Source organism: Malus domestica, chromosome 04 (assembly GCF_042453785.1).
Source record: "Malus domestica chromosome 04, GDT2T_hap1".
In the NCBI taxonomy this organism is placed as follows: Eukaryota; Viridiplantae; Streptophyta; class Magnoliopsida; order Rosales; family Rosaceae; genus Malus; species Malus domestica.
In genome coordinates this window covers 5,810,013-5,837,311 of record NC_091664.1, presented here as the reverse complement: position 1 = coordinate 5,837,311, position 27,299 = coordinate 5,810,013, and the positions used below count along the sequence as shown (strand labels likewise).

The window sequence follows — 27,299 nt, the reverse complement described above, 5'->3', positions numbered from 1 at the left end:
ACAGATCAATTTTTTTCTTTTCCAATTCTGAAAACATTATGATTTTTTGTCCTCTTCAGTCGTCTAATATTTGGATATTTCGTGCAAGTCAACATTAATATCTTCCTCAAACTTCATGTATTAATCTCTTTGATTTTATGTGAGATACACAACAAACCCATTACTCCAAAACACAAAAATTCAATGATAACTTTCAGAATCAAATACTTCACCAGAGATCACGATGCTTGTTTTTTTCTTAAAAATAGAAGGAAATGCAAAAAATTGAACTTTCAGAAATTGTTCGTCGTCGTCAGCATCGGTGGAAGTGTCCATATTTAATGGATGTTGCTATATGTCATCGATATTTGGTAGATTATTTTGATTCATATTTGGTACCAATACGTCAACATATGTTAATATAATGTTGATACATTCAAGTGTGGCTCCGTGCATTGTAGGATGTCACCTTCCACCCATTCATACAGTGTCAATGGTCTAATTTTAATCAGAATCAGACCGTCAAAAATCTCAAAAGGTTCCCTTAATCTATTCCCTCAATTTCCTATTAAACTTGCACATTCGATAATGTTTTTAGAATGACTAAAAGTGTTTTCAGATATGATAACCACTTTTGACAATGTTTTAAACGTGTTTTCCAGGTTATATATCGCTTTTTGTACAGCAGATTGATGAAGGGTGAAACTGAAATCACAAATATTTTTCAATATGTTCTGCCGATCTCATACGGCTAAGTGGATGGGATTCCCTGAGGCTAAGTATGAAAGGCATTGTGCTTTTCGTGGTCTTGCACCTTATCCCGATGGGCAGCCATTTGAACCAAAGTTGTAAACCGTGGCTGTGGCCCAGCATCAGCCCTCCGGCTTCAGCAGGAAGAATTGTGCTGGTGGGAGATGCATGGCATCCAATGACTCCGAATCTGGGGCAAGGTGCTTGTGCTTTGGAAGATGCAGTAGTTCTGGCAAGAAAGCTTGCGGGTGCAATCAAGTCAGGACCAGCATCAGTAGAAGATGCTCTCAGCTCGTATGGAAGCGATAGATGGCTTCTCATCTTTCCGCTGACTGTACGCGCAAATCTTGTAGGGTCACTCTTGCAGTGGGAGGACCCTGTTGTGTGTTTCGAAACAATGTCATCCTCCGCAACTTCTTAGGTTAGGACCATTGTTGGAGCATAGGAATTTCGATTGTGAGGGTGCGTTTGTTGCACCAGACTGTCTTGGACTGGACTAGCTGCGGGGACTAAGCTGGACTGGCTTAGACTAGACTAAACTGGACTAGCTTAGTGAAGCGTTTGGTGCAGGATCGAACTAAGAAGCAGGATAATGAAAACAGTTTGGTGTTTGCTCAGACTAGAACTACATTATTGTTCTATTTTAATTGTTTTTTTATTAAAGATATTATTAAAATTAATAATATTGGATGAGAGTGAGACTCAATAAAATTACAAAAACCAAATTTTCTTGCCAATGATTCAAGAGTAGCATTGTTCCAAACATCAATATAACAAAGTGTTGTCCCAACAATCGATAAGGTTCAAGATGCTTTTCTTAATAATTCACCTTTGGTTTAAAGCTGTAGACTAAAGTTAAAGATGGGTTATACTTGTATTTGAGTACAACAAAAATTGATGTATGACAAGTTCAGTTTTTAACTCAATTGTGAAATAATTACTTGGAATTGCTCTTATATGTATAAGCCAATTTCAGTCCATACCATGACAATTGCATTCAATCTGAAGACCACAATGATGCGAGGCACAATGACAAATGGATAGTTGCGCATTGATCATTACTACATTTGGATTCCTAGCACGTAAATTGGCTTGCTCCAACTAGTTTGAAGAAAACTATATAACAATATGCAAAAGGAAGAGATCATGAACAATTTATGCATTCCTAAGCTAGTAATACCAATAATCATGCGTATGAAATTTTTGTTTTGTCTAATTAAGCGCTTATATACATATATATACTAGTAATTATACAACATCATCTATTAACAATATGCAAAAGAAAGAGAGGAGCAATTACTTCATCATTTCATTTCATTGCACAAGTCAATTTTTGCCATTGACTGACTCTCTAAAACATCATTCACTAAACTTTCCTCTAGGATATTTTACAAAATGCTAGTTAACTATAGTATAGCATTCCAAAGTAGATCTCCATAATTTACAAAATCCTAGTTAACATTAGCCAAAATATTTCACAGTGCAAGGCTAAGTTAGAAGCCATAACTTAAGATTGTACGATTAATAAAATACATCCATGTCAAAAAGCACACCACATAATATACTCATCCACTTGTTTTGTCGCCTAAAAGCCTTTGGACGAACACTTTCTTGAGTTCCGAATCGATTGACTTGAACACTCCCACATTTTGTGACGCAGTATGTGATAAGAAGTGTAAATCCTCATTTGACTCAATGCACAGTTGTATCACTGACTCAATCACATAGTTAGCCTTCAGCCTCCAGTAACTGTTGGTTTGGTGCATGCTTATTTGTTAGATGAATGCTACGAATCACAGGTACAGAACACAAACCGAAATCTGTTTAAAACAAAAATCTTGCATATCTGCACATCATTCATCCAAAAGAACGAAAGACAGAACGACAACTCAGGAAAGTAAGAAAAAGGGGAAAGATAGATCATTCGTCGATCAATTAGTTACACATCACAATCGGAGTATTCCACTAGGCATATTAACCAGAAAATAAAACACCTTAATGAACACTTTTTGAAACATTTCTACTTTGTAACAAATTGCTAACCTCTGTCCAAGTTGTGAAATCCAAAGCTTCAAGACCGATAGAATTTTTAAGAACCTGTAACTAGGTCGACTTAAGAAAACCAGGTGTCGATATGAATGATAACCTTCGGCATTAATCATCACCAAACCCACCAAAGAAGATGTTATCATCAATGTTCATGGGTCAATTGACATTCAGCACACATTCTTATTTCCAGAACTCCAAACTAGTTTCTAACAAGTGGAAGGTCCCTAATTGCATATATCATCAAGATCTTTACATAAAAAGAAAGCCGGTGTTTGTGATTTCAACTAGACAAAGAAACTTGCCCGCAATGACGAGACTTGGAAAGCAAAGCATAGATCACATTCAAGCCAGTCACTCTCACTGCCATACTTTTCCACAACAGTTCTAAGCTTAATCTAGATCCATTTGGGTTCTTACGCAATTGCTTAATTCGTTTTCAAATCACAAATTCACATCATAAGTAGCTCACTAACCCCAGATCCTAAGGAGAATTACCAATTCAGACACAAACAGGAATTCGAAATCGAAATTGAAAACAAATCAAATAAACATCCAAAAGAGAATTACCAAAAGGAAATCAAGGTAAGCGCTTACCTTTCATAATAATCCTTATCATTCTCAGTCCAGTCATCGATTCGTGAACCAAGAACATAAAAACGAAAAACCACACATATTTATACTAACATAACAGAGATGGAAGTATGTGTCCCTTCTGCAAAAGAAATTTGTCGATTTTATGGTCAAGCATGGTTTCTGAGTTCGGATTTGAAGGAAAAGTTGAAATATGAAAACCCCAAATTCTAATCTCAATTTGACCTAAAAATCAAAAACCTAAATTGTTCAAGTGCAAAGGTCTATGATTGAAAATTTCTCAAACCCAAAACAACAAAATCAAATAAAGCTCAGTAATATCACGATCTACAAAACAAATCGACGAAATAAATTGAAGATTCTAAGTTTACCAGACAACTCGGAGCACATGAGGGTAAGCAGATGCAGATGAGGGAAGACGAGGAGATGAGGGTGAGGAGGACAACGATGAGGGAGCAGGGCAAGGACGACGATGGGGGAAGACGCAGAGATGAGGACAAGCAGGACGAGCGACGTTGGGGGGTTCTTGGACGAGTGACTCTCTCGCGGAAGGGCTTACGAGTCCACCCGAAATTGGGGATCCCCGTTAAGAACTCGTAAGGAGGTGTATAATCCGAGTGAGTCCGACCTAAGGTCATTAAACCTAATCCTGGTGCATGCCAAACAAGGGACTATAGTCTAGTCCAATCCAATCCTCTTTAATCCGGTCAAACAAACGGGCCCTGAGCCTCTACAAACTCCAGGATAAGTTCAAAATCAGTCAAGCATGAGTGAGAAATTTTTATTTTTTATTTTTGAAAGGATCTCACAATATTAATCGTACATGACATTATACTGCTTATGAACACCTTTCTGATTTACTTATATATGTTTCAATCAAGGCATCTAACTAAAGCGAACGATGCCCGTGTTATCTCACATTCACATTAAATTGCTGAGAAGAGCTTTTTCTCGAATAAGAGAGCGCCCGAAAGTGATTCATAAACCGTTTCTTCAGGTTCAACTCCTCCATGTTTAATTGAAAGCTGCTTCTCCAAACGATCTTCTCATCAATCTTGGTATCTTTCATTCTGTACAACAAAAAGAAAGTAAATCACTTGGATATCTACGCATCTGTTCGGTTCACTTCACTAGCAATAGAAGCGGCAACGCAACCAAAGCGAAAACACAACAAAAAATGTTACCCAAAGACAAGGCTTGAACTAATATTTCAAAGATATGACCAACACAGGAAGCCTTCACAAGTTGTTCCGCTTTTCGGGATAGTTAAAAATTATGCATCAAGAAGCATCATATGATCCAAGGAATCAAATTAGCTTCAATCAATCCAAAACTGCAGTTTCTAACTCTCTCAAATTGCACAGGCAGAGATTAATTTGTGGACCCAAACAATCAATTCAAGCAAAGGCGTTTGACCATTCTAAAGTTGTAAACTTCAACTAGAACTGAGAAAGAGTTAATTCATGTCCTTTCTAATCAGCTAATTTTTCCCTTGATGTCACGGCATTCGAAAGCAAAACTTGATACTTGGCTTAGCTAAGTTGACTAGGGCAGTGTGCTCCCGTTCTACGAGTTTAACTCTCTCGTAGTTTAGATTAATTTAGAGTACACTGGCACTCGAATAAATGAAGGGGAAAAAGCAGAAATGATATCAACAATATATGGGGCCAAATGGCAAAGTGGGCAGATTGTATTTTGTACCTTGATTGGAAAAGAACCAGAGGACAATGGCGCAGAGGACGAGCAGGACAGGTATCAAGTGGATGGCGTTCTCTGCGGACCTGATACGACGCCGTTCTCTCCTTGCCACATGAGAGAGGGGATCGTAGGTGGGGAGATGCAGATGTTCGTGCTGGTGGTGATCTGAGCCGTTGTTTGTGGTTGGTTTGAAGGTTGAAGATTGGGGGGAGGAGGAGGCCAGAAGCAAGTCCTCTGGGGAGACTCTGGAAGCACTTTTGGATCTCTGCATCTTCGACTTTGTCTGAATCTTTCCTTGTGATTGGGATGTGAAGACGGAGTCTGGTTCGGTCAACAATGAAGACGGCTTTCTTGAATCTTAAAAACAAAACTACCCAATAAAATTACTTAACGACTCAAGTTTCGTTTGTTGTGGTGAAAAATAGTTGTTAAATTTTCATAAATAAGACGTTGAATTAGGATGAAATTTATCGTCGTATTAAAACATTTTTCAGGTGAAATTTATCGTCGTATTATAGCATTTTTAATAAATACGTTGAATTAGAACGGTCACATTATAACAACTAAGGATGTAATTCGGACGAGGTGAAAAGTCAATACAATCCTAACTCAACATGTATAATAGATCATTGACCACGATATATTCATGTATATCCATGATCACTTATAATTACACGATGATATCTACTCATTACCATGTAATCGTTAAATGGGGTCTGTTTCAGAAATTTTTTGTCAACCGCTATTAGAAGGGTTAAGTTACCTAGAATTCTAGTTAGGTTGGCTTGCCCAAGGTCTCATCCCATCAAATGCTTGAGTTGAGGGAGAGTTGAGTTTTAGTGGAATTTCTCTGAATTTAAATTCACTCGTGGAAAAAGATTTTCTCTTGAACTTACTATTCCAGTTTCAAACCATCCCCCATCCCCTTAATATAGCTTAGAATAAGAATATTGCTTGTAATAAAAATATAAAAAGAATATGTTCAATTAGGTTAAAAGTTAAATTAGACTTGGATATATTTGTGTCTAACCCATCCAAGTTTGACCCATAATATTAGATCAATATTTACTTTTTGTTCTATACGACAATATATTTGTGTCGTAAACACTTTTCGTCTTATATATAAATAAAAAGAAATATCATCGAATTATAGTACTAAGTGACATTTAATATTATGCGTTAGTGTAACAACATCATCACGTTATGTCTTTCCTTTTGGTTGAGAGTAATGTCAACATGAACACACAACACACACGCATTCCCTTGTGGAAGCTTCCCCAAATGCTTTTAAGCGTATTTAGTCCTTGGCAATTAAGATTTGTGGTTTGTCATCCTGCGCTCTATATTTTTGTCCCTTTTTTTTATCAATTTTGTGAAGCAACCAAGAAACCCAACTGTTTCAGGCTCTCAGCACTCAATAATATTATATAAAATAAACAACTGGCTTTTTCCATATGAAACCTCAATAGCACGTTCACACTCAATTTTGTTTCCAACACAAAATGGCTGGAACGCCCCCCTTATTGCTCCTAATTTCTTTTTTTCTTTTTTTTTTTTGTATTTGATTATAAACAATACTTGGATGCTGAATTTTCAGCAGTCATTCCTTTTACTCAATTAGATTTGAACAGATGTCTAGCTTGTGTTTACAATTTCAATTATTTGAACATGTGTACAAATCTAATTGGAAAAAAAACAGGGATGATTGCTAAATTTTAAGTAGCCAAGTATTGTTCTTTTGTATTATGGATTAGACATAGATTGTGGATCCAAGTCCAAGATAGAACTGACTTCATAAACGATTGTTACACACAAGTTATTAATCCGAGAATCGTCATCTCTCTCGCTTCAAGGCCACGTATATTGGTTGTACCCCATCTCTAGCCTCGACACCTTCTTCTCAGTCATATCGAAAGGCAAATTTTCTCTTGGTCTCATCTTCTCTTCGAGGCAACAACTTTCTTTTTATTTGAAGTTAGGACACTAATTAAAATGATTAAGACATTCAACCCACTACTGTGTTATAGCCTTCATTAAAATAGGAGAGAAAAGTGGAGCATTCGTGTTTTTTAATTTAAAAATCTGTTAATATTAGTCAATGAATATGCCATAATGTGAAGCAATGATTTTTTCTGTTCGAAAGAAATAGTTTAAGGAGCCAAAAATGGGATAGAAATTTTAATGATGTTATCCAAAATAACTATTGCTTCACATTTTGACAAGTTTACGAATTAATTCTCACAAATTTTTATCTTATGAATCAAAATTCCTATTCGACTAAAATTTAAGGAGGAATGCTCAGATTTCATCGAAAAAAAAGTAAGATGACTAGGAAGTGGTGCAAATGCAAAGAAAGAGAAAAAATTATCCAATGAAAAAGGACAACAATGCAGCTTGACGCGATCGCCACAAAAATCTTTTTAACTTGAGCCTGAACTAATAGGAACGGCACATATATTTATAATATTCAAACACTTAACATGTGTAACCACGGGTTGATCCAGCCTAATATTGTCTAAGTTCGATTTTTAGTGCTGGTTCTAATGAATCACACGATAGTAGTTAAGATGACTGACGTACTTCTATAAATCTTTTTAATCTCAAAAAAAATACAATGCCTTAATGAAGCCACCAAACTTGGGCCCATATGTGAAATTGCACTTCAACACAATGCAAGTGTTGAATTTCAATACATGAATCGGTCCTTATGAATTTTTATATTTAAAAAAATAATATGTTTATATAATCAACAACGAAAATTTGAATACTCTTCTTTTCTTTTGTCAATTGTGTTGATAATTCGCCGTTAGCACAAGGAAAATACAAATACGTGAAGGTGCACCAGCAGCATGTAGAGACAATAAGGTATCCCTCTAATCACCTCATAAAAACGACATATTTGTAAAACAAAATTAACACTATACTAATTTCCCCTAGATGCACACGTCCTAATATACACACACACACACGCATATAGAGGCCCTTAAACAAGAGGGATCCTTATTTTTCTAAAAAAATAAGGACATTCTCTTAACTGTTGTATTGGCTTTAATGAAATTGTGTGGTTGAGATTAAATCACAGACCACACAATTTCATTAAAGTCAAATCCAATTGTCAAGAGGGTATCCCCATTTTTTTAGAAAAATGGGGATCTCTCTTGTTAAAGGATTCATATATATATTATTTCACATTTTAAAAGAGAGACAACAATTTCTTATAGAAAACTCATAGGATGCGTTTGTTGTATCGGATTATCTCGGACTGAATTAGCTTCGGAGACTAAGTTGGACTGACTTAGATTAAACTAAACTAGACTAAGTTAGTAAAGAGTTTGGTGCAGTGTTAGATTAAAAAACAGAATAATTAATAAATTATAATATTGAATATATATCTAATAATATTTTATTATGAATTCATCCTTTTCCTTCTAAATATTCTAGACACTCTCTACGGTTCTACCTCTCTCTAGAGAGTACTTTCTTCCTCTTTGGTTTCATTGCCCATTATTTCCTTTCCTCCCATATTTTTTTCCTTCAAAATGCTTCAAAGTTCAATTCCATTTTTTTCTTCAAAACCATTTTCCTGCAAAATCATCCCCAAAGTTACTCTCTCCTCCCTCTCCGTCCCTCCATCTCTTTTTGGGCTTTCTAGGTTCGGTTTCCTGGGTTTTCTGGGTTCAATTTGTATGGGTTTTCTGGTTGTGGGAAGCAAGGAAGAAGGAGATGGGAGGGGCAAAGCGAAGCTGAGGTAGCAAAAGACCCGTCTTTGCCGTCATTCAGATCGACCCATATGGCAAAAGCCCCCAAATCATCGACCCAGATGCTGAAAAGGCGATGGGTTGCGGGACAATGGAGTTTAGCGACAAACGTTTTTGGTTTGGTCACTGGAGAAGGGGGGTTGATGCTGCTTATGTGGGTTCGTGGGACGCTACTTGCAGATGAGGGAGACGAGACTAGCAATCCCGTTGTTTTTGGGGGGCCTCGCTAAGACCTCCTAGTGAGGGATTTAGTCGAGGCGATTCCTCCCTTGTCCCATTAAACTTAGTCCCACCAATGAACAAACACGGATTGCACTAATTTTTAATCTAAGCCAGTCCAGTGAGAGCTAAAGAAGGCAAACAAACACCCCCATAAAGAATTGTTGCCACAAGGAGATTTGACGATGGGTATATTATAGCGCCGTCAGGATAAATAATACTATCATATTTAGAATTTGAATCTTGAGGGGTCCCGATGTTAATTTTTTAGATGTAAAAACATAGTGTGAAGCGTGCAAAAAAAAATTTGGCGGGCTTGTAGTTGACAGTCAAACCATGTTGCGCACATGTCAACAGATAATGGCATATGCCGAAGCAAGCCAATTAGTGATATAGCGAAAATTATCGAGTGTTGTCGGCTCAACCTATCAAGATATGCCTTGCATGCATTACATCAAATATTTAGTAGGCACAAAAATGACTTATACCAAACAGTTAGAGGACCTTTAGAAGACCATTACATGTTTATTTTCTAGACTCTAATTGGTCTTAGGACCACCTTAGTCCCTACTTCCATCCGTCCCTAATCATAATAAAACTGTCATAGCAACCTAGATAAAGTTGGAGTTAGAAGACCAATTGGGGAAGGACAATTGTCACGAGACTCGTAAACAGAAGGGAAGGAAGGTCAGAGTTGCTACCTAGACAAAAATTGCGCTTTGATGATGGTATCTACCCGTGGTAAAGGCGTGCATTTTTTCTCACCACTCTTAAGTGATGATAATGCTAACACCATTCTTATTATTAATGAATTAGTTTAAATTTTGAGATTTGTGTTTAATCCCTACATAGATTTTGAAATATAAACTCATCAAACGATGATAAATAAAGTGATGCATATCATCATATTTGAGGATGGTGAGCAAAAATATTCTCATAGCACATAAAAAGAAACACAGGATCAATGCTAAGACCATCTCCAATCCTTGGGTTAAAACCTAAATTTTTTTGCCCAGAAAATTTAGGTGTAAACCCATAAACAGTTTTTCTCGTCTAACATTTTTGGGTTAAATATTTAGCCCGAGATTATTAAAGAATGAATTTAGGATAATTTCTTTCTTAAAGTAACTTTAAAAAAAATTATGTAGACTATCATAATTTAATTTTATAAACATTTTAACCTAAAAATATTTAAGATTCTGAAAAATATTGAAAACCGACACCATGAAACTCATGGAACACTACGAAAGAATATAAAACACATAAAATAAAAAAAAATTAATTACTTTAGCTATTGGATTTAAATTTGAACCGTTAGATTTCTTTTTACCATTGGATTTGATCAAATTAGATCTTAACCGTTGGATTTAATTAAGTTATAAATATAAAACTAAAAAAAATATACATATAAGGTGGGTCAGTGTCACAACCCGTCCCGAATAATTAATTTTCGATGACATGAAATGACAATTGTACCCTTGGATGTTAAAGTGTATTGTGTGATTTAAGTTGGATTTTGGAACCATTTCCATTATTCTCCTAAGTCTTTGGACCAATTTGAAAGCAAGGAAATTGTTGTTTTGATTGGTGACCCAAACTGTTCGGACCACACATCTTTTCTATCTCTCTCTCTCACTCTCTCGTGCTCTCTCTTCTTTCTCTCGGTTTCACTCTCTCTCTCTCCTTACTATACGTACGGACAACCTTGAACCAAGCAAAAGCGTCACAGATCGAAGGTTTTGAGCACACCATTGTGTTCCTTAGTCCATTTCGAGTTCAAAGGTACCAATTTCAAGTAAGAACTCGTTCGATATCACGTTGAAAACTCAAGCTCTGAGTTAAGCATTATTCATGAACTTTTGAATGGTTATATTTTAGGACAATCCAAGCTCACAGTGAGCTCTATGAGGTCCCAAGGAAGCTTGGAGTGCTTCGTTTGAAGGTTTTGGACGTCGGGATCGTGTGGACGAAGTTTGGCCGGTTTTTCTTGGAATTCTCCAGTGAGATTCCGTGACTTTTGGAGCTTTACATTAGTATGATTGTGTTCTACAAGTTAAGAGCTTCATTCTGGTATAAATTGCGTGAAAAATGGTGCAAAAATGAGCGAGAAATAGGCAGTTGTAGGTCTGCCAAGAATCTGGCGCCGATGACACTATTCCGGCGTCTGGAGGTTGAAGATGATGCGGGTGAGGCCGCGCCCTCCCCGGCGCGTAGGGGCGCGTGAGCCACAGAAAAATTTATCTAAAAATATCACGATGTTCGTGAGGTTGTGTAGGTCACGTTGGTATATTCAAATACCAAAATTGAGCAATGTATGAGAAGTTATTAGCTAGTTTTGTCTATGTGCTTTAAAATAACGTTTTTATAGTCAATTCGCATATAGGTGAGACTTATCCCGAGGACGAGCATATCCAGGGGCAACTCGGGGGTTACAACCCGTCGACATATCAGTGAGTGGGCTTTTGTTTTCAGTATATACTTATATACTTGATATATTTCCCAGAAATGCATTTTTAAGGAAAGTATGCTTTGATTTAATATGCCAATTGCTTTTATATTCTGAATATGCATTCCATGGTTGCATATATATATAATTGTGGTGTTGTGGAAGCACAGGTAAGTTCAGGTAAGTTATGTTTGATTATGTGAATTATCGATGATGTGATATGTGATTGAATAAGGTTGAGCTCATAAAATATAAAACTGCACCTAGGGTGATTGTGATTTAGTTAGAGATGTGAAGTACAGGCCTGTTTATTTACGTCACCTCCCGCACTATATGCTCATATTGGATCCAACTTAAGTGCACAGTCTTGTCGTACAAACCTTATTCATGGTTCCGACTTGTAGGTGACTAACGATTTATCGCCCGGCTATTATGAGAGAATAGAATTGAGCATAATTATATTTTACCCAATCTTGTCGTATAAACCCTTTTTAGTGATTCTGACTTATGTGCAGTATATTGTCGTATAGGTCATTGTAGTGACTCCGGCTAGATTGACTTTTAAGCTATGAATTCAACCGTACAGACCACCTCAGGGGTTCTGGGTAACATATCATATTTCTATGAAATCATTCTTACCTGGATTGTTTACTTTATTATATCTTGGCATGGCATATATATATATATATATATATATATATATATATATGATTATGATTATGTGATACGTGAATTGAATTGATATGATTTCATATATATTTATGTATATGCTTATATCTTGATTCTGGGAAAAATTATACATGTTTTACAGCGAGGGATTAGATATGTTGATAAATGAAATGATTTTGTAAAATATTTGTTTTTGCCCACTTACGTTTTCTGTTTTTGCGCCCCTCCAAGTTCTAAGTAAGCTTGTTGTTGGTGGCTCAGGATCGTTGGCAGTTCTGACTTATTTGAATAATAGTAGGACATTCCTGGTACTGTGTAACTAGTACTTGTCTTACTAGACTGCACCTAGACTTTTTATGCTCTGATTAGGAGTGTTTACGGTTGTAACTAATTCCTATCACTTCTTGTTAGTATTGCACTTTAGAAATGTGGTTTTTAATTATTCGTATATTTGTTGTCTTTATCGCTTCCGCACGGTTGTAACTAACTCCTATCACCTCCGTTACATTTTTCATCCATTGATCCGTTAAGCGCTGATGTGGCAGCCACATTTGTGCCATGTGGCTGCCAAATGTGTGCCACATGACAAAAATAATAATTTTTAATTTTTTTTAAAAAAGCTAAATCTTCTTAAAAAAAAAGAAAAAAAAGTTGAAACCTTATCCCCTCTTCCTGCTATCTTCTCCCCGCAACCCCCAAATCCAGAAACCTCTCATCTCTTCTCCCCATCTTCATCTTCTTCCCCTTGCAACCCAAAAAAAAAAAAAAAAAAAAAAAAAGCCCTTTGGTTCGTCTTCCCCACCCCTCATCCTCCTCCTCTTGTCTTCTCCCCCATCTTTATCTTCTTCCCCCTGCAACCCAAAAAAAAAAAAAAAAACCCAGATCCCGTCATTGCCGGGTTCGTGAGATGTGAGGAATGAGTGTGGATTTAATGAGTGGGGGGTGTATAGAGGAGGGAAGATGGTGGGTGCAGGGGAAGGGATGTGGGTTTCTGGGTGAGGTGGGTTGCGGGAGGGGGTTCTGTGGGTGAGGGAGTGTCCCGGGGGGGTTTGCGGGTGAGGGGGGTCGCTGGAGGGGCGTTCCTACGTGAGGGAGGGTCGTGGGGGTGGTTTTTCTGGGTGAGGTGGGTCGGCCAGGGGGGATGGATTTTCTTTCTAGGCTTCTGGTTTGGAGGGTTCACGGGGTGGGTGATTTCTCTTAGCTTTTGGTTTTTTTTTTCTTTTTTTTTAAAATTATTTTGCCACATGGCACAAATGTGACAGCCACGTCAGCATTTAACGGATTAATAAATGGAAAATGTAATGGAGGTACTATATTGAAATAAAATAGTAGTTGAGATATGAAAGAGAAATGTTTTGAAGTTGTTGTATGCAATTGTAATAGACCTCAAACTTGAGGGTCTACTATGTAATTTACCCTAAATTTAATGTTATTTCTTTAACCAATATTAAATTCAAATCTCGCATGAAAAAGTTTAATTATTCACTTGCACTATTTTGGTAAATTCACTCATAAACGAGAGTACACGTGGCGGAATCAGGTCCCTGTTTCTACGTCACAGGCACGATACAGAAAAATTCCGACATTAAAGGGTGCCTTTTGTAATACAATACAAACACGATACGCACCCAAACACCACCATCTTCATCTCTTCTCTTCTCTGCTTTCATTCCCTCCCTCCTCGGTTTGTCCTTCTTCCCCAATCTTCGTCTTCCTCTTCCCCTTCCCTTCTCCCTCCTTCTCTCCGGCGAAGATATCACACATAGCGGCAACTGCTCGCCGGGACTAGAATTTCTCCTCAATTTCTCGCGACTCTTTCGAATTCCCAGCCATGAATCCCGAATAGTGAGTTCAATCCGACGATTCTTCTAATTTTTTTTAATTTTTGTTTGATTTATTTGCTGCCGATCGAATTTGATTGCATATGGGATGGTTTTAGAACCGCAATTTTATTGGAAAATTTAGTGTAATTTGATTTTCTGAAATTTATCCTGCGTGGTTGATATTTTTCGTTCTAATTGAGGGTTTCGGAGTGTAGATCCAGACAACTGGCGATCAGATCCGTTGAACTCTTCTGTTAGATTCGTAATTTATGTGAAATTTTAGGGATCGTAATCTGAAAGAATTCATACCCTAAGTGGTTGGATCGAGTTACTGTTCTTGATAATTTTGATTGTTGTATACAGTTTAGGGATTGTGAGGAGTAAATTGAGTTTTGAATTGTGTGCAGTGACTATTTGTTTAAGCTTTTGCTGATTGGAGATTCCGGTGTCGGCAAGTCATGTCTACTTCTGCGGTTTGCTGTAAGTTGTAGTCTGTTAGTTATCAAGTTTCTTAATTTTCTTTTCCGTTGTTGCGATTGGCATTACGGTGATTGAGATTTGTGGTTTCTGATTCATGTATTTCGTTTTTCGCAAACCAGGATGATTCGTACTTGGATAGCTACATCAGCACAATTGGAGTTGACTTTGTAAGCATTTCTTCAGTTTTACACTACTGATTCCTTTGATTCAACTCTCGCTAATCTCTGTGTTATTTGTTGTGTCGTTTAGAAAATTCGCACTGTCGAGCAGGATGGGAAGACTATCAAACTTCAAATTGTAAGTCTTTATTGTGTTATTGTGTTGTGTGGCACAGATTGAGATTTGTTCCGTTTAAGTTATTTATCTTGACGAAGTCGGTAATTGTTCTGGATAAGTTAAAATGAGAAACTAGTTTTGTCAACAAGTTACTTAAACATTGTCTCATCTTACTTTTGCCATCTCCAATGGCTAATTGCTTGTTCTTTTGCGGCATGCAGTGGGATACTGCTGGCCAAGAACGTTTTAGGACAATCACTAGCAGCTACTACCGTGGGGCTCATGGTATCATTGTAAGTGTGTTGTACCTTTTTCTTTTGATATTTTTCCCTGCGTGCTCCTGGTGTTAGATGGGCAATGGGCTCATGGTGTTGGGTTTTTCGCAGGTTGTTTATGATGTCACAGACCAAGAGAGCTTCAACAATGTTAAGCAATGGCTGAATGAAATCGACCGATATGCAAGTGAAAATGTCAACAAGCTTCTAGTTGGAAACAAGTGCGATCTCACAGCAAATAAAGTTGTGTCCTATGAGACAGCCAAGGTAAATATTGTCATAAAGGTTTTAAGTTTTACTTATGGTATATATTTCCTTTACCCATGCCTGAGAGATGCGAAGTACAATAATGTTATATTCTGTTTCCTTTCTCTAGGCATTTGCAGATGAAATTGGAATCCCATTCATGGAAACAAGTGCCAAGAATTCCACCAATGTTGAGCAGGCCTTCATGGCTATGGCTGCTGAGATCAAGAACAGGTACTTCTACGTGTGTTTTATTTGTCGTCTTTGTATAGCTCGGCTGGAACACCTCTTCTTATAATTTTGAGTCTGCCATAGTTATGATTGCGTTGTTCTAAAACATTTTACCTGCAGGATGGCAAGCCAACCGATGAACAACACCAGGCCTCCAACAGTGCAGATTAGGGGACAGCCTGTGAACCAAAAGTCTGGTTGCTGCTCATCTTAGAGGGGGAAAAATAATTGGTGGGGGTGGGGGGAATGATGATTATCCCGTGTTCTTGGTGGCATGTAAAACATCTTAACGATTTGATATGAAGAATGATTGTCCGTCGTGATTTTCTTTTGTTGTCAGTTGTCAGCACTCTGTTAAAGCTTCCATTCTTTTCAATGTATTTCTTTTCGAAAACTCTGTACAAAATTAGGAATATTGGTGAATAGCAGTATTTGCCTTGTTCTCTTCCCCTAGTACTCGTCAGATGCATGATTTTCTTTTCCCTTGTTACCGCAACTACGTTGCAATCGATATAACATATATCGTTCTCCAGTGCCAACTAAAACGACCCAAACATCTGTCCTTTCCATGATCGACCGAACACTAACTAGACCTCGGTCTGGCGGGATTGAATACTAACTAATTCTTGGTCTAGTGGTATCTCTCTTCAGTAGTAGTTGGGAAGAGGTTCAAACGCCTTCCTCATTAAACAAAAGTAAAAAGGAAGGGAGAATAATCATGTGACTCTACTTTGGCTCTTCCACTCTAGGAGTACAAAGAAGGTTAGCATGGAGTCTGCAAGTTCTCAGAATATCCCTTCCAAAACTTGTGGGAGTCTCACAGGCTTCTCTTCAAACAGGAGTGTAAGCTCAGACGGTATCATCTATGGCATCGGGGTCAGAAAGGACTCTGAGCAGAGGTTGCAAGTCCGTATATTACGTTTAGAAGCTGAGTTCAGACTTTAGATGTGTGGCGTTATGCGAGAACTATATGTAGTATTTGATTGAGCGAAAGTCTTGTAATGAATTGCGACTTCCATGGGAGTACTGCTTTGCTTGCACTCCAAGTATTTCCGGTCGAATGGACCGCTGCTGGAAAAAAAACTTCTACTGGAGCTACTGTGCTTTTGCTTATGTACCAGTAATCTCCGCAAGAACAAACCGCTTTTTTGAAATGATGAAACCTTGTGGTATCTCTAGCTATGATTTCCCTTTTTACAATTGCTGATATGTACTTGGTGGCACGATGGCAATCCCCGCATACTCTCTAGTTTTTGAAGATGCGAATCCGGGTTCCTAACAGCACTTTTAAAAGCCCGAACGCATTGCTAGTTTTTCGCTGTGCCATAACAGAAGCTGCCGTTTGTGCTCTTCCCCAATATCATGTAATGCAAATTCAAGATCTGGAACATACCCTTCTACCTTCATTTTCCGATCCAGCTCCAACAGTCTTTCGCGTATAGATACCAATTCTGGGCGTGCCCTATCACCTGATCTGAACTCATGCACTACACTCTGCACCTCAATCTAACTACACCCAGGTGTCTTCACTACCCAATTTTCTTTCATCGATTGCCTGACCTTCGCAACATGTTCCCATCTGCCACATAATCATTAGCAAGTTGAACATAACCAGCTGCGCTTGTTGGATCAAGATCGAGCAGAATGTGGTTCAAATGGCATTTTCTTAACAAGATCGACCGCTCCAACTATCCTACCTGCTCGACCAAGAAGGTCTACCATACACGTATAGTGGTCTGGCTTCGCTTGAACATAATCCTTTCCCATTGAATCAAAATACTGAACCCCAAGATCTACTAATCCTGCATGGTTGCAAACCATTAACACAGCAACAAACATTATCCAATTCCAATCTGGCGTGTTCCCTCATGCGTCATCTGATCAAACAAATCGAGAGCTTTGTGACCTGCTCCGTGCTGAGCATAACCAGCAATCATTGCATTCCAAGTAACAATATCCTTCCACTCCATCTCAACAAACAACTTCCAAGCATCCTCCAAATTCCCACACTTACAATACGTGCTAACCAAAGAGGTCCCTGCAGTTGTATCATTATATAACTGAAGTTTATAACTCAGCTGATGTACTTGCTTGCCCATCTGCAATGCAGACAGGTTACTACAACCTAGTAGAACACTACTCAAACTTGACGGGTTTGGCCTAACCCCATATCCGATCGTTGACCTAAAAACCTTCCAACCCTCTTCAGCTCGACAATTTTCAACATAACCCGATATCATAGCGTTCCAAGATACTAAGTTTTTCACTGGCATCTCCCTAAACAATTTCTAGGCCAAATCAATCTTCCCAAACTTCATATACCCTGTAACCATAGCAGTCCACGCCACAACACTCTTAACCGAAGCTACATCAAACAACTCGACCACCATGTCCAAATCCCCACATTTCACATACCCCGAAATCATTGCACTCCACGAGACACTATTCTTCTCTGGCATCACCAAAAACAAATCCCGAGCTCTCCTCATCTTACCGTTTTGAGCAAACCCCCATATCATAGTTTTCCAAGATGCCGTGTCCCTAACAGGCATGTTATGAAAGAAGTCCAAAGCAGAATCAACGTCAAAATTGTGCAAATAACAAGCCAACATAATATTATACGAACAAGAGTCTGGTTGAGGACATTTCTCAAACACCTCACGGGCTTCTCTCATTTTCCCGGGCATTTTCGCATGCGCAGGAAGTTGAATTTCTACTTCGGGAGAAGAAGATTTAAAAATATAAATGCTAAAAAACCTTTCCGTTGCCGGGACTTGAACCCGGGTCTTTCGGGTGAGAGCCGAATATCCTGACCAACTAGACTACAACGGATTTGTTGTTGACAATGAAACACCCCATTTCTTATTTATAACTTAATTTACCCCCTAAAATTTGTTTTTATCACTATCCCTACTTAATTTGCCCCCCTAAAATTTGTTTTTATCGCTATCCCTGCAACAGCCGTTGTCGTCTCATTTAGTTCATCCCTCTTTTGTCCATTCCATCAAATAGAATTGAATCAAAGGATAATATGGGCATTATATTTTTGACACAATTTTTGGTCTCCAACATGCCCGCTAAAACAATCTCAATTCTCTTTTTTACAACTCTAATTCAAACCACCGTTCGTCTCTCTAGTGAATTGTTTGTTTTTGTGTCGATTGGTTTGAGTTGTAGCCGCAACCATTGGATTCAATGAGTGACTTGAATTAGATTTTGAAACACAACCTATTATTTGCTTCTCTCCTAACCCATGACTTGCCTAGTCCAAAACCTAAAACAAAAGTATTATTATCTTCCCGCAAATCGTTTGTCTATGTTTCAATATTGGATGTCCATACTAACCTTTAATTTAACGTCTATTTGACGGAATGGATGATAATGGGGGTGAACTGAAACTAAATGAGACAACAATGGAAGTTTTAGGGAGTAAAATGATAATAAATGGCAGTTTCAGGACAAATCAACTAATAAGCCTTTATTTAATGGAGAATGAAAACTAGCTACCAAATAAGATTTAAGTTTTCAATTTTCAAAAAAGTGCAAACTAAAACAAAAAACTAAAACGAAATAGTTATCAAACGGTCTCTTAGTTAAACATTCATCAACTTACCAGATTAAAGGTAGCTTGCTAAAAAATAAGTGCTCATTTCCAGCTAAAACCAGCCTTGTCATTTAAGATAGAAGACTCAAATCAGTGTACAACAACAACAACATCAACAACAACAAAGTCTTTTCCCACTAAGTGGAGTCGGCTATATGAATCCTAGAACGCCAATGTACTCGGTTCTGTGTTACATCTTCCGTTAGATCTAAGTACTCTAAGTCTTTTCTTAAGTCTCTTCCAAAGTCTTCATAGGTTTTCCTCTATCCCTTCAGCCCCGAACATATGTCCCGTAAACACATCTTCTAACCGGAGCGTCAATAAGCCTTCGTTTCACTTGTCAAAACCACCATAACCGATTTTCTCTCATTTTTCATTCAATTTCGGCTACTCCTACTTTATCTCGGATTTCCTCATTCCTAATCTTATCTTTTCTCGTGTGCCCACACATCCAACGAAGCATTCTCATCTCCGCTACACCCATTTTATGTACGTGTTGATACTTCACCACCCAACATTTCATACCATAAAGCATTGCTGGCCTTATTGCCGTCCTATAAAAATTTTCCTTAAGCTTTAGTGGCATACAACGGTCATACAACCATGTCGAATGCATTCATCCACTTCATCCATCCAGCTTGTATTCTATAGTTGAGGTCTCCATCCAACTCTTTGTTCTTTTGCAAGGTAGATCCTAAATAACGAAAGTGATCATTCTTTGGTACTTCCTGATCTCCAATCATCACCCCTAACTCATTTGAGCCTATGTTTGCACTGAACTTGCACTCCATGTACTCTATATTTGACCGACTTAAGCGAAGACCTTTAGATTCCAACATTTATCCCCAAAGGTTAACCTTTGCATTTATTCATTCCTGAGTTTCATCTATCAACACTATATTGTTTGCGAAAAGTATACACCAAGAAATATCATCTTGAATATGTCCCATTAACTCATTCGTAAATAATGCAAAAAGGTGAGAACTTAAAGATGAGTCTTGATGTAACCTTATAGTTATGGGGAAGCTTTCGGTTTGTCCTTCATGAATTCTTATGACAGTCCTTGCTTATCATACATATTATTTATAACTTGGATATATGTTACTTGTACTCCTTTCTTCTCTAAAATCCTCCAAAGAATGTCTCTTGGGACCTTATCATACATTTTTTCCAAATCTATAAAGACCATGTGCAAATCTTTTTTTTATATCTCTATATCTTTCCATCGATCTTCGTAAGAGATAGCTTGCCTCCATGTTGAGTGCCCTGACATGAACCCGAATTGGTTGTCCGAGACTTGTGACTCTTGCCTCAGTCTATGCTCAATTACTCTCTCCCAGAGCTTTATTGTATGACTCATTAACTTAATAGTCCTATATATAGTTCATGCAATTTTGTACGTCACCCTTATTCTTGTAGATAGGCACCAAAGTGCTCTTTCGCCACTCATTTGGCATCTTATTCATTTTCAAAATCCTATTGAAAAGGTCTGCGAGTCATGCTATACCCATCTCTCCCAATACTTTCCGCACTTCGATCAGTATATCATTTGGGCCCACTGCTTTTCTATGCTTCATCTTGTTCTAAGTTACAACCACTTCTTCCTTCCTAATTCAACGATAAAAGGAATAGTTTCTACACTCTTTTGAGTTACTCAACTCCCTGAAAGAAGTACTCATTTCATGTCCTTCATTGAAAAGATTATGAAAATAACCTCTTTATCTATCTTATACCGCATTCTCTGTAGCAAGAACATTTTCCATTCTCATCCTTAATTCACCTCACTTGGTTTAGGTCTCTTGTCTTCTTTTCCCTTACTGTAACTAGTTTATAGATATCCAACTCTCATTCTTTGGTATCTAATCGCTTATACATATCGTCAAAAGCTGTTAGCTTAGCTTCTCTCACAGCTTTCTTCGTCTACTTCTTCGCTATTATATACCTTTCACCATTTTCATCAGTCCTATCCTTGTATAAGGCTTTACAACATTCCTTCTTAACCTTAACCTTTGTATGTACATCCTCATTCCACCACCAAGATTCCTTTTGGTGTGGAGCAAAGCCCTTAGACTCCCTTAATACCCCATTTGCTACTTTTCAGATACAATTAGCCATAGAATCCCACATTTGGCTAGCTTTCCCCTCTTTATCCCAAACCAATTGGGTAATTACTTTCTCTTTGAAAATGGCTTGTTTTTTCTTCTTTTAGATTCCACCATCTAGTCCTTGAGCACTTCAAGGTCTTGTTATTTTTTCTCTCTCTTTTGATATGTACATCCATCACCAACAAGCGATGTTGATTAGCCAAACTCTCTCCCGGTATAACTTTGCAATCCTTGCAAGTTATACGATTCCCCTTCCTCATTAGAAGAAAATCTATTTGTGTTTTTGAAGACCCACTCTTGTAGTGATCACATGTTCTTCTCTCTTCTTAAAGAAGGTGTTGGCTAAGAAGAGATCGTATGCCATTGCAAAATCTAATATGGCTTCCCCATCCTCGTTTCTCTCCCCAAAATCATGGCCACCATGAAAACCTCCATAGTTGTCTGTCTCCTTGCCCACATCTCCTTTTAAATCTCCTGTTATAAATACATTCTCCGTCTAAGCGATGCCTTGCACCAAGTCTCCAAGGTCTTCCCAAAATTTCTCATTCAGACTTATATCCAACCCTACTTAAGGTGCGTATGCACTAATCACATTGATGAGTTTTTGTCCTATTACAATCTTGATTGCCATAATTCTACCTCCTACCTTTGACATCTACAACACCTTGTGTCAGGGTTTTGTCCACGATGATGCCAACACCATTTCTCGTTTTATTTGTGCCCAATACCAACTTTTAACACTTGAGTTTTTGAGATCCTTTGCCTTAAGACCAACTCACTTGGTTTCTTGGAGGCACATAATACTTATTCTTCTCCTCACCATAACTTCCACTACTTCCATAGATTTTCCCGTTAAGGTTCCTATATTCCACGTTCCTAAACACATTCTACTATCTTGAACTCTACCCTCCTGTCCTAGTTTCTTCACCCTCCCCCATATAATAAGGTCAAAGTACTTCGTTTGCGTGTCCTATGTAAAGTTGATGGGAGTAGATGCTTCCAAACAACTTTTGAGCGGAATCGTTCAACAAGAAGTTTCTATGGCTCCCTTGCTCATTTAACAATGCATCCAGGCGCCAATGGAGATACAGCAGCCCTTACTTATCATTATGCTCGAGCCACACAGCACGCCACTTACGGGTGACTACTTAGATTTAGTGCAATTTCATTCAAAATTCATTATCATAAGAATTCAACATAAGATAAAAGTGCCGACTGTCGACTACCTGACATCCTCCCCCTCCTTTATTCAGATTTGGGACGAACAATGTAAGATAAACTTACACAGGCATAGTTTAAAGATTTCTACCCGTTGCAGATCAGTTATACGCATCTCCTCTCATAACTGAGCACGCGATATGAGAGATCGAGAGAGCGTATACAACCCAGTTAATGTAAGGTTCCATCTCATCAGACTAAATAGCATAGATTAAACAAGCCGCTAACACCAGTGAGGTTTTGGAAAACAGAAATACTAAGTAGCACAACCCTTTCAAGCAAGAAAGATTAATAACTAATTAAGTAAAGCAAAGAGTAGATTCGGAAAAACAGACTCGGTTCTTAACCTATTCCAACTCAAAACTGATGCATGACGACTGGTCTGTCCCAAGACATAAAAATTTACACTCAAAAAAGCGCATAGATAATCGAAATAGTTAATATTCTCCTGTGGGTGGTTTGCCACTCTAACGGTATCACATAAACCCCCAAATGCATTCAAAGCATAGAGCTGGAAGAAGCGGGAGCCTCTCATTTCCCGCCGAGGGATGGGAACTGGCCGGGATCCCCAATGGAGGGTGCTGCCGCATTGCTTGAGTAACCTCCAGGTCCTCCACTGTATCCACCTCTTGGCCCACGGCCACGGCCTCGACCACGACCACCATGGTACCTCTCGCCTTCAGCGGGCTTCAGAAACTCATTAATGCTAACAGACTGCAAACAAATATGGATCCAGTCAATCAACTGATGTACCCAAGTTGATAACTAATGGTGACTATGAACAAAAAGTTTCGGGTATAGGAGAACTAATATGTCCCAGTCCTATACCCGAAACTTTTAAATTCATAGTAACCCTTAGCAATGAATGCAATAATCATTAAGAAAAATAATAAAACCACAGGAAAAGATAGAAAGTCCAATCAGATATAGAAAGAAAAGGCAACCTTCTTGGCTCTCTCTTCTTTCTCAGCAGCTTCTTTGCGCTTATCCTTCTCCGAACCCTGGCAAACAATAGCAAAGCAAATATAATTAGCCATATTAAATGAAAGAGTAATATCTAAAGTATCCGGAACTTACCAGCTTGATAAATATTTCATCATTTTCCTTCTTGTTTGAAAGCAGCTGCATGGCCTTCAAGTCTTTGTCCACATCAACCTTTCTTTCCTCAGTCTTCAATGCAAGCAGAGCCTTCCTCTTCTCTTCAAGCACCTTCTGATACTCTTCCAGAGTCATTTCCTATTACAATGCGGAATAACGTAATAGTTTAATACAAGGATATGACCAGAAAATCCAATTGCAGCCGTTATGTATATGGTAAGATCAACAATGTAAAAAAGTATAATTTACCTTCTCCTCAGGCTCCTTCTCTTCCGTCTCATTAACAGTATCCTCCTTATTGGCATCAGCAGCCTCATTCTCTCCCGACTGCTTCTCAGCACCAACATTCTTCTCAGTTTCAGTTCCAGGCTCCTCAGTCTCCCTAAATATAGCAAAATAGTGATGCAAGTAAGGCATATAACAGAAAAAAGATGAAACAATTTGTTTCCTCAAGTTATAATTTGAAACTCATCTAGGAATCAGAACATAAATACTTACGGAGCAATGTCATCAGAGGGAGTTCCCCAATTCCCCCGACCAGACCCTTCACGTTTGAAATCACTCCTGATATCACAAATATAATCAATAACAAAACAAAGCGTAAAGATACACATGTAGTAAGTTAAATATAAAAAGAACAGATTGAAGAATACTAACCCACGTCCTGTACCACTGCGACGATCAAATACCCTCCGAGGGCGTTCTCCCTCACCATCCTCACCATTGTTGTAACCACCACGACGCCCACCACGGAAGGAACCACGAGGCGCACCATAGCCCCCGCGTCTTTCAGAAGCTTTCCCATCTCCCTCTTCAGATGGTCTGTAGCCACCAGAAAAACCATTGGTGTTCTCATTGCTGATTGGATCTCTATTAAATCCACCACCACCTCCACCACGGCCACGACTGAACCCACGTCCACCACGGCCACCTCCACGGCCACCTTCATACTTTCCCTCCCTCACTGCACAAGTTTTAACAGTCATGTGATATGCAAAATACGTAAAATAAAAAACGTATAACGTACATCCATATGTGATGCAAAAGAAGACCGTAAAAAAATTTTGAGCATCTTGACCAAAACCACATGTTATTGAGCAGAAAATCCTCACTACTAATGTGTAATGAAAAGATCAATGATAACTCTGCTAAAACAACATAAATTCAACAAAAAAATTTAAATTTTGTGCCACATACAGTATAAGAATAAGGGTTTTCCTTCTCGGTGTACATACAAATAAAATACTTTCCATTAACTGGCATCCCCTGACTGTACCTCTTAATAAGATAATAATCAATTTGGGCATGAATCTACCACAATAAAAACCCGGTAATCTTTTGTTAATTACCCTAAAAAACCAAACGCTATGAACATCCACTGTCATACACAGAGAAAACTTACTCCACATCTCATCAGATATGTACAACATCAATGAAGAATCCCCCAATTACCATTAACTTATCAAAACAACCACTTTCAACTTCAGCAAAACAAACATAACAAATAAAGAAAGCATTTTGTCAATGGAATCTAACAAGTGAGGATAAGATAACAAATAGAATAAAAACCAAAACTTTAATTACCATTTCCAAGCAAACCCAACATTGTTTTCTGCAAAAAATAAAAAAAAACCCAGGAAAGAACTTGGGAAGCACAGAAATGAATAGAAAACAGACCAGATTGTGCAGGGGGGAGTGGCTTGGAGGGAAGCTTAGCAGGCTGAGCAGGCTGGGCCTGCTGGGGCTTCTTGGGCTGCGCCGCCGGCAGCTTCTGCTGCTGAGCAGCGAGAAGTTGACTTGGGTCCTCGTTGTCGTCATCGCCCAAGAGATCGAAAGGGTTCGCGGTTGCCATTTCTGCAGGTCCGAAAAGGCTGATTCAATACCCTACAAAATTCCACCGACTTTGAAAAGCAACCACGAAACCCTTCACTGATTATTCGAATCCATGAATCCGAGATTGCTTATGGGAGTTTGGTTTAGAGCTTGCTGTTTGGGAGCAAGGAAAGTTGGAGAGAAAATTTGGTGGTGAGTGTTGTGGCGACTGAAAACCCAATGCGGCACAGAGAAATATAAGCAGTGACAAAACCTAGTCTTAAAAACCCTAAGGGGGGATATTCGTCTGCGGCCGGGTTTATGTTAAAGCTTTTGGTGCACTGTGCGTATCTCGTTGGGGTAAGTTCAGTTGATGGAGTGTTTGGAATTTGAATGGACCACTTGGACAGAAATTCATCTCCAAATAATTCCATCTAGAATTATATTCTTATAAAAAATTATTTTTAAAGGAACAATGTCAGATCATACTCATATATCATCTCCAATCAATGAAATTAAACATAGGCCCTACATAATGTATTAGTTTTAAGCATGGTATAAAATATCGATGATATCGGAAATATCGGTAGTCCAAAAACATAGAAATTTCGATGGAAATATCGGGATATTATTGATATCGATAAAAATTGAATAAAAACCACGGAAATTGTAAGAAAAACTTGGAAATTTTTATTGAAACTTTGGAGAATGTTTATTTAGTGAATTATCTATTAGTTTATCAAAAAAAAATTAGAAGGAAATGCATTACATGATGGATTTAACTTATTTAAGTTGATTATACAGCGAGCTGGTAAACATTGTGAGTGTAGAAAATATGTAGTAATTAATAAAAAAAGATTAAACACACCATAATCATTTATATATAATGATTTACTAATATTTTACACTTTATACATTACATGGTAAGATACATGACTGATTTAGTACTGCATAAAGTTGCTAGGAGGTTCAAAATTTTCACTATCTTCATCATCTCTATGTGTAGAGTAAGTTTATTGTGAAGAGTATTCATCAAATGATAAATCCCCAAAATAGTTTTGCATGTAATTGTTAACATGTTACTTATATAAATACAAATATTTTAGCATATTATCACTAAAACATAAGTGATATATGGTGGTTATGGTGTTGGAGGAGTAAAATGGGAGGGGTTAAAATCCACTATGTGTTTTTTTTCCTCCCTTTTTTCCCCTTTTTTTCTTCTTTTTTTTTCCTTCCTTTACATCAATATTTTAGCAATATTACACCGATATTTTGACAAAATATTGCTGAAGTGTGAGCGAAATTATCAACATCGATATTTGTACGATATGTACATGGATATGTTCCGAAATATCCGTGATTCAAAAAAACCGAAATATCCTCGATATTTCATACTATGGTTTTAAGTTTATACTTTAAATTGATTGGTTAATTTAATTAAACTACTTTTATATGTTTTCAAATTTAGCCGTTGAATTTGAATCAATTATTGTAACTGAGAAGTTATGACCCAAAAAAAGGGCTAAGAGGGCTACATAGAATTATAGTCCAGTCATCGGTTGAAGATAAGTTTTTGGGCAAATCAGATCATTCTTTGGCTTTTGGACCTTTAACCCTGTCCATTGAAGATGGTCTAAGGTTCTAAGATTTGAGTAACAATTACAACTTATTTGTACCATCATTTATATCATTTCTCTAATAGAGATATGGCTCGCCAACGCATGTGGGTCCCATTTTTGTATGAGAGATGATACAAATAATGGTAAAAATAGGGAAAAAGAGTAACATTTTTCTTAAGATTTAACCTTGTGCCAATTTATTTAAGACTTAACTACTAAAATGTCCTATGAATATACAAAATTAACACTTCAATCTGTGTTTTAGAACCATATCACTTTTAATTCTAAGGGGTTGGCCTAGTGAAAATGAGAAAAGGTTTGGAACTTCTACAAATACATTTCTCAGGGCC

The 27,299-nt window shown here is 37.9% G+C and overlaps 2 protein-coding genes, 1 long non-coding RNA gene, 1 other non-coding gene and 1 pseudogene across 4 annotated transcripts; 1 reads left to right on the top strand and 4 right to left on the bottom strand.

Moving 5' to 3' along the window:
• Positions 1-2,014: 2,014 nt before the first annotated feature.
• LOC139195241 (uncharacterized) lies at positions 2,015-5,438 on the bottom strand. The gene is made up of 3 exons (XR_011579915.1): positions 5,071-5,438; positions 3,741-4,439; positions 2,015-2,478 (listed from the first exon to the last, which is right to left on the bottom strand). It is a non-coding gene; the product is annotated as an uncharacterized lncRNA (long non-coding RNA).
• An 8,213-nt stretch (positions 5,439-13,651) lies between these two features.
• On the top strand, positions 13,652-15,939 carry LOC103432781 (ras-related protein RABD2c). The gene is made up of 8 exons (XM_008370988.3): positions 13,652-14,004; positions 14,390-14,462; positions 14,582-14,629; positions 14,712-14,759; positions 14,960-15,031; positions 15,125-15,280; positions 15,390-15,493; positions 15,611-15,939. Exons 1-8 carry the CDS (start codon positions 13,991-13,993, stop codon positions 15,702-15,704), a joined length of 609 nt encoding a protein of 202 aa, XP_008369210.1. The 5' UTR covers positions 13,652-13,990; the 3' UTR covers positions 15,705-15,939.
• A 191-nt stretch (positions 15,940-16,130) lies between these two features.
• LOC103432803 (pentatricopeptide repeat-containing protein At4g16835, mitochondrial-like) lies at positions 16,131-19,885 on the bottom strand (annotated as a pseudogene).
• On the bottom strand, positions 18,250-18,322 carry TRNAE-CUC (transfer RNA glutamic acid (anticodon CUC)). Its single transcript has one exon. It is a non-coding gene; the product is annotated as a tRNA-Glu (tRNA).
• Positions 19,886-22,689: 2,804 nt separating the features above from the next.
• On the bottom strand, positions 22,690-25,734 carry LOC103432779 (RGG repeats nuclear RNA binding protein A). The gene is made up of 7 exons (XM_008370987.4): positions 25,193-25,734; positions 24,173-24,479; positions 24,014-24,079; positions 23,765-23,897; positions 23,495-23,653; positions 23,362-23,418; positions 22,690-23,131 (listed from the first exon to the last, which is right to left on the bottom strand). The coding sequence occupies exons 1-7, from the start codon at positions 25,365-25,367 to the stop codon at positions 22,949-22,951; spliced, it is 1,080 nt and encodes a 359-aa protein (XP_008369209.1). The 5' UTR covers positions 25,368-25,734; the 3' UTR covers positions 22,690-22,948.
• Positions 25,735-27,299: the final 1,565 nt, after the last annotated feature.

Excerpts from the sequence above, each read along its gene's own strand:
- LOC103432781 (XM_008370988.3), top strand. Across the intron at positions 14,463-14,581 it reads GTCTACTTCTGCGGTTTGCT|GATGATTCGTACTTGGATAG; the intron begins GTAAGTTGTAGT and ends TTCGCAAACCAG. Across the intron at positions 15,494-15,610 it reads GCTGCTGAGATCAAGAACAG|GATGGCAAGCCAACCGATGA; the intron begins GTACTTCTACGT and ends TTTTACCTGCAG.
- LOC103432779 (XM_008370987.4), bottom strand. The coding sequence starts at position 25,367 with ATGGCAACCGCGAACCCTTTCGATCTCTTGGGCGATGACGACAACGAG. Across the intron at positions 24,080-24,172 it reads CGCAGTGGTACAGGACGTGG|GAGTGATTTCAAACGTGAAG; the intron begins GTTAGTATTCTT and ends TTGTGATATCAG. Across the intron at positions 23,654-23,764 it reads AGAAGGAGCCTGAGGAGAAG|GAAATGACTCTGGAAGAGTA; the intron begins GTAAATTATACT and ends GCATTGTAATAG.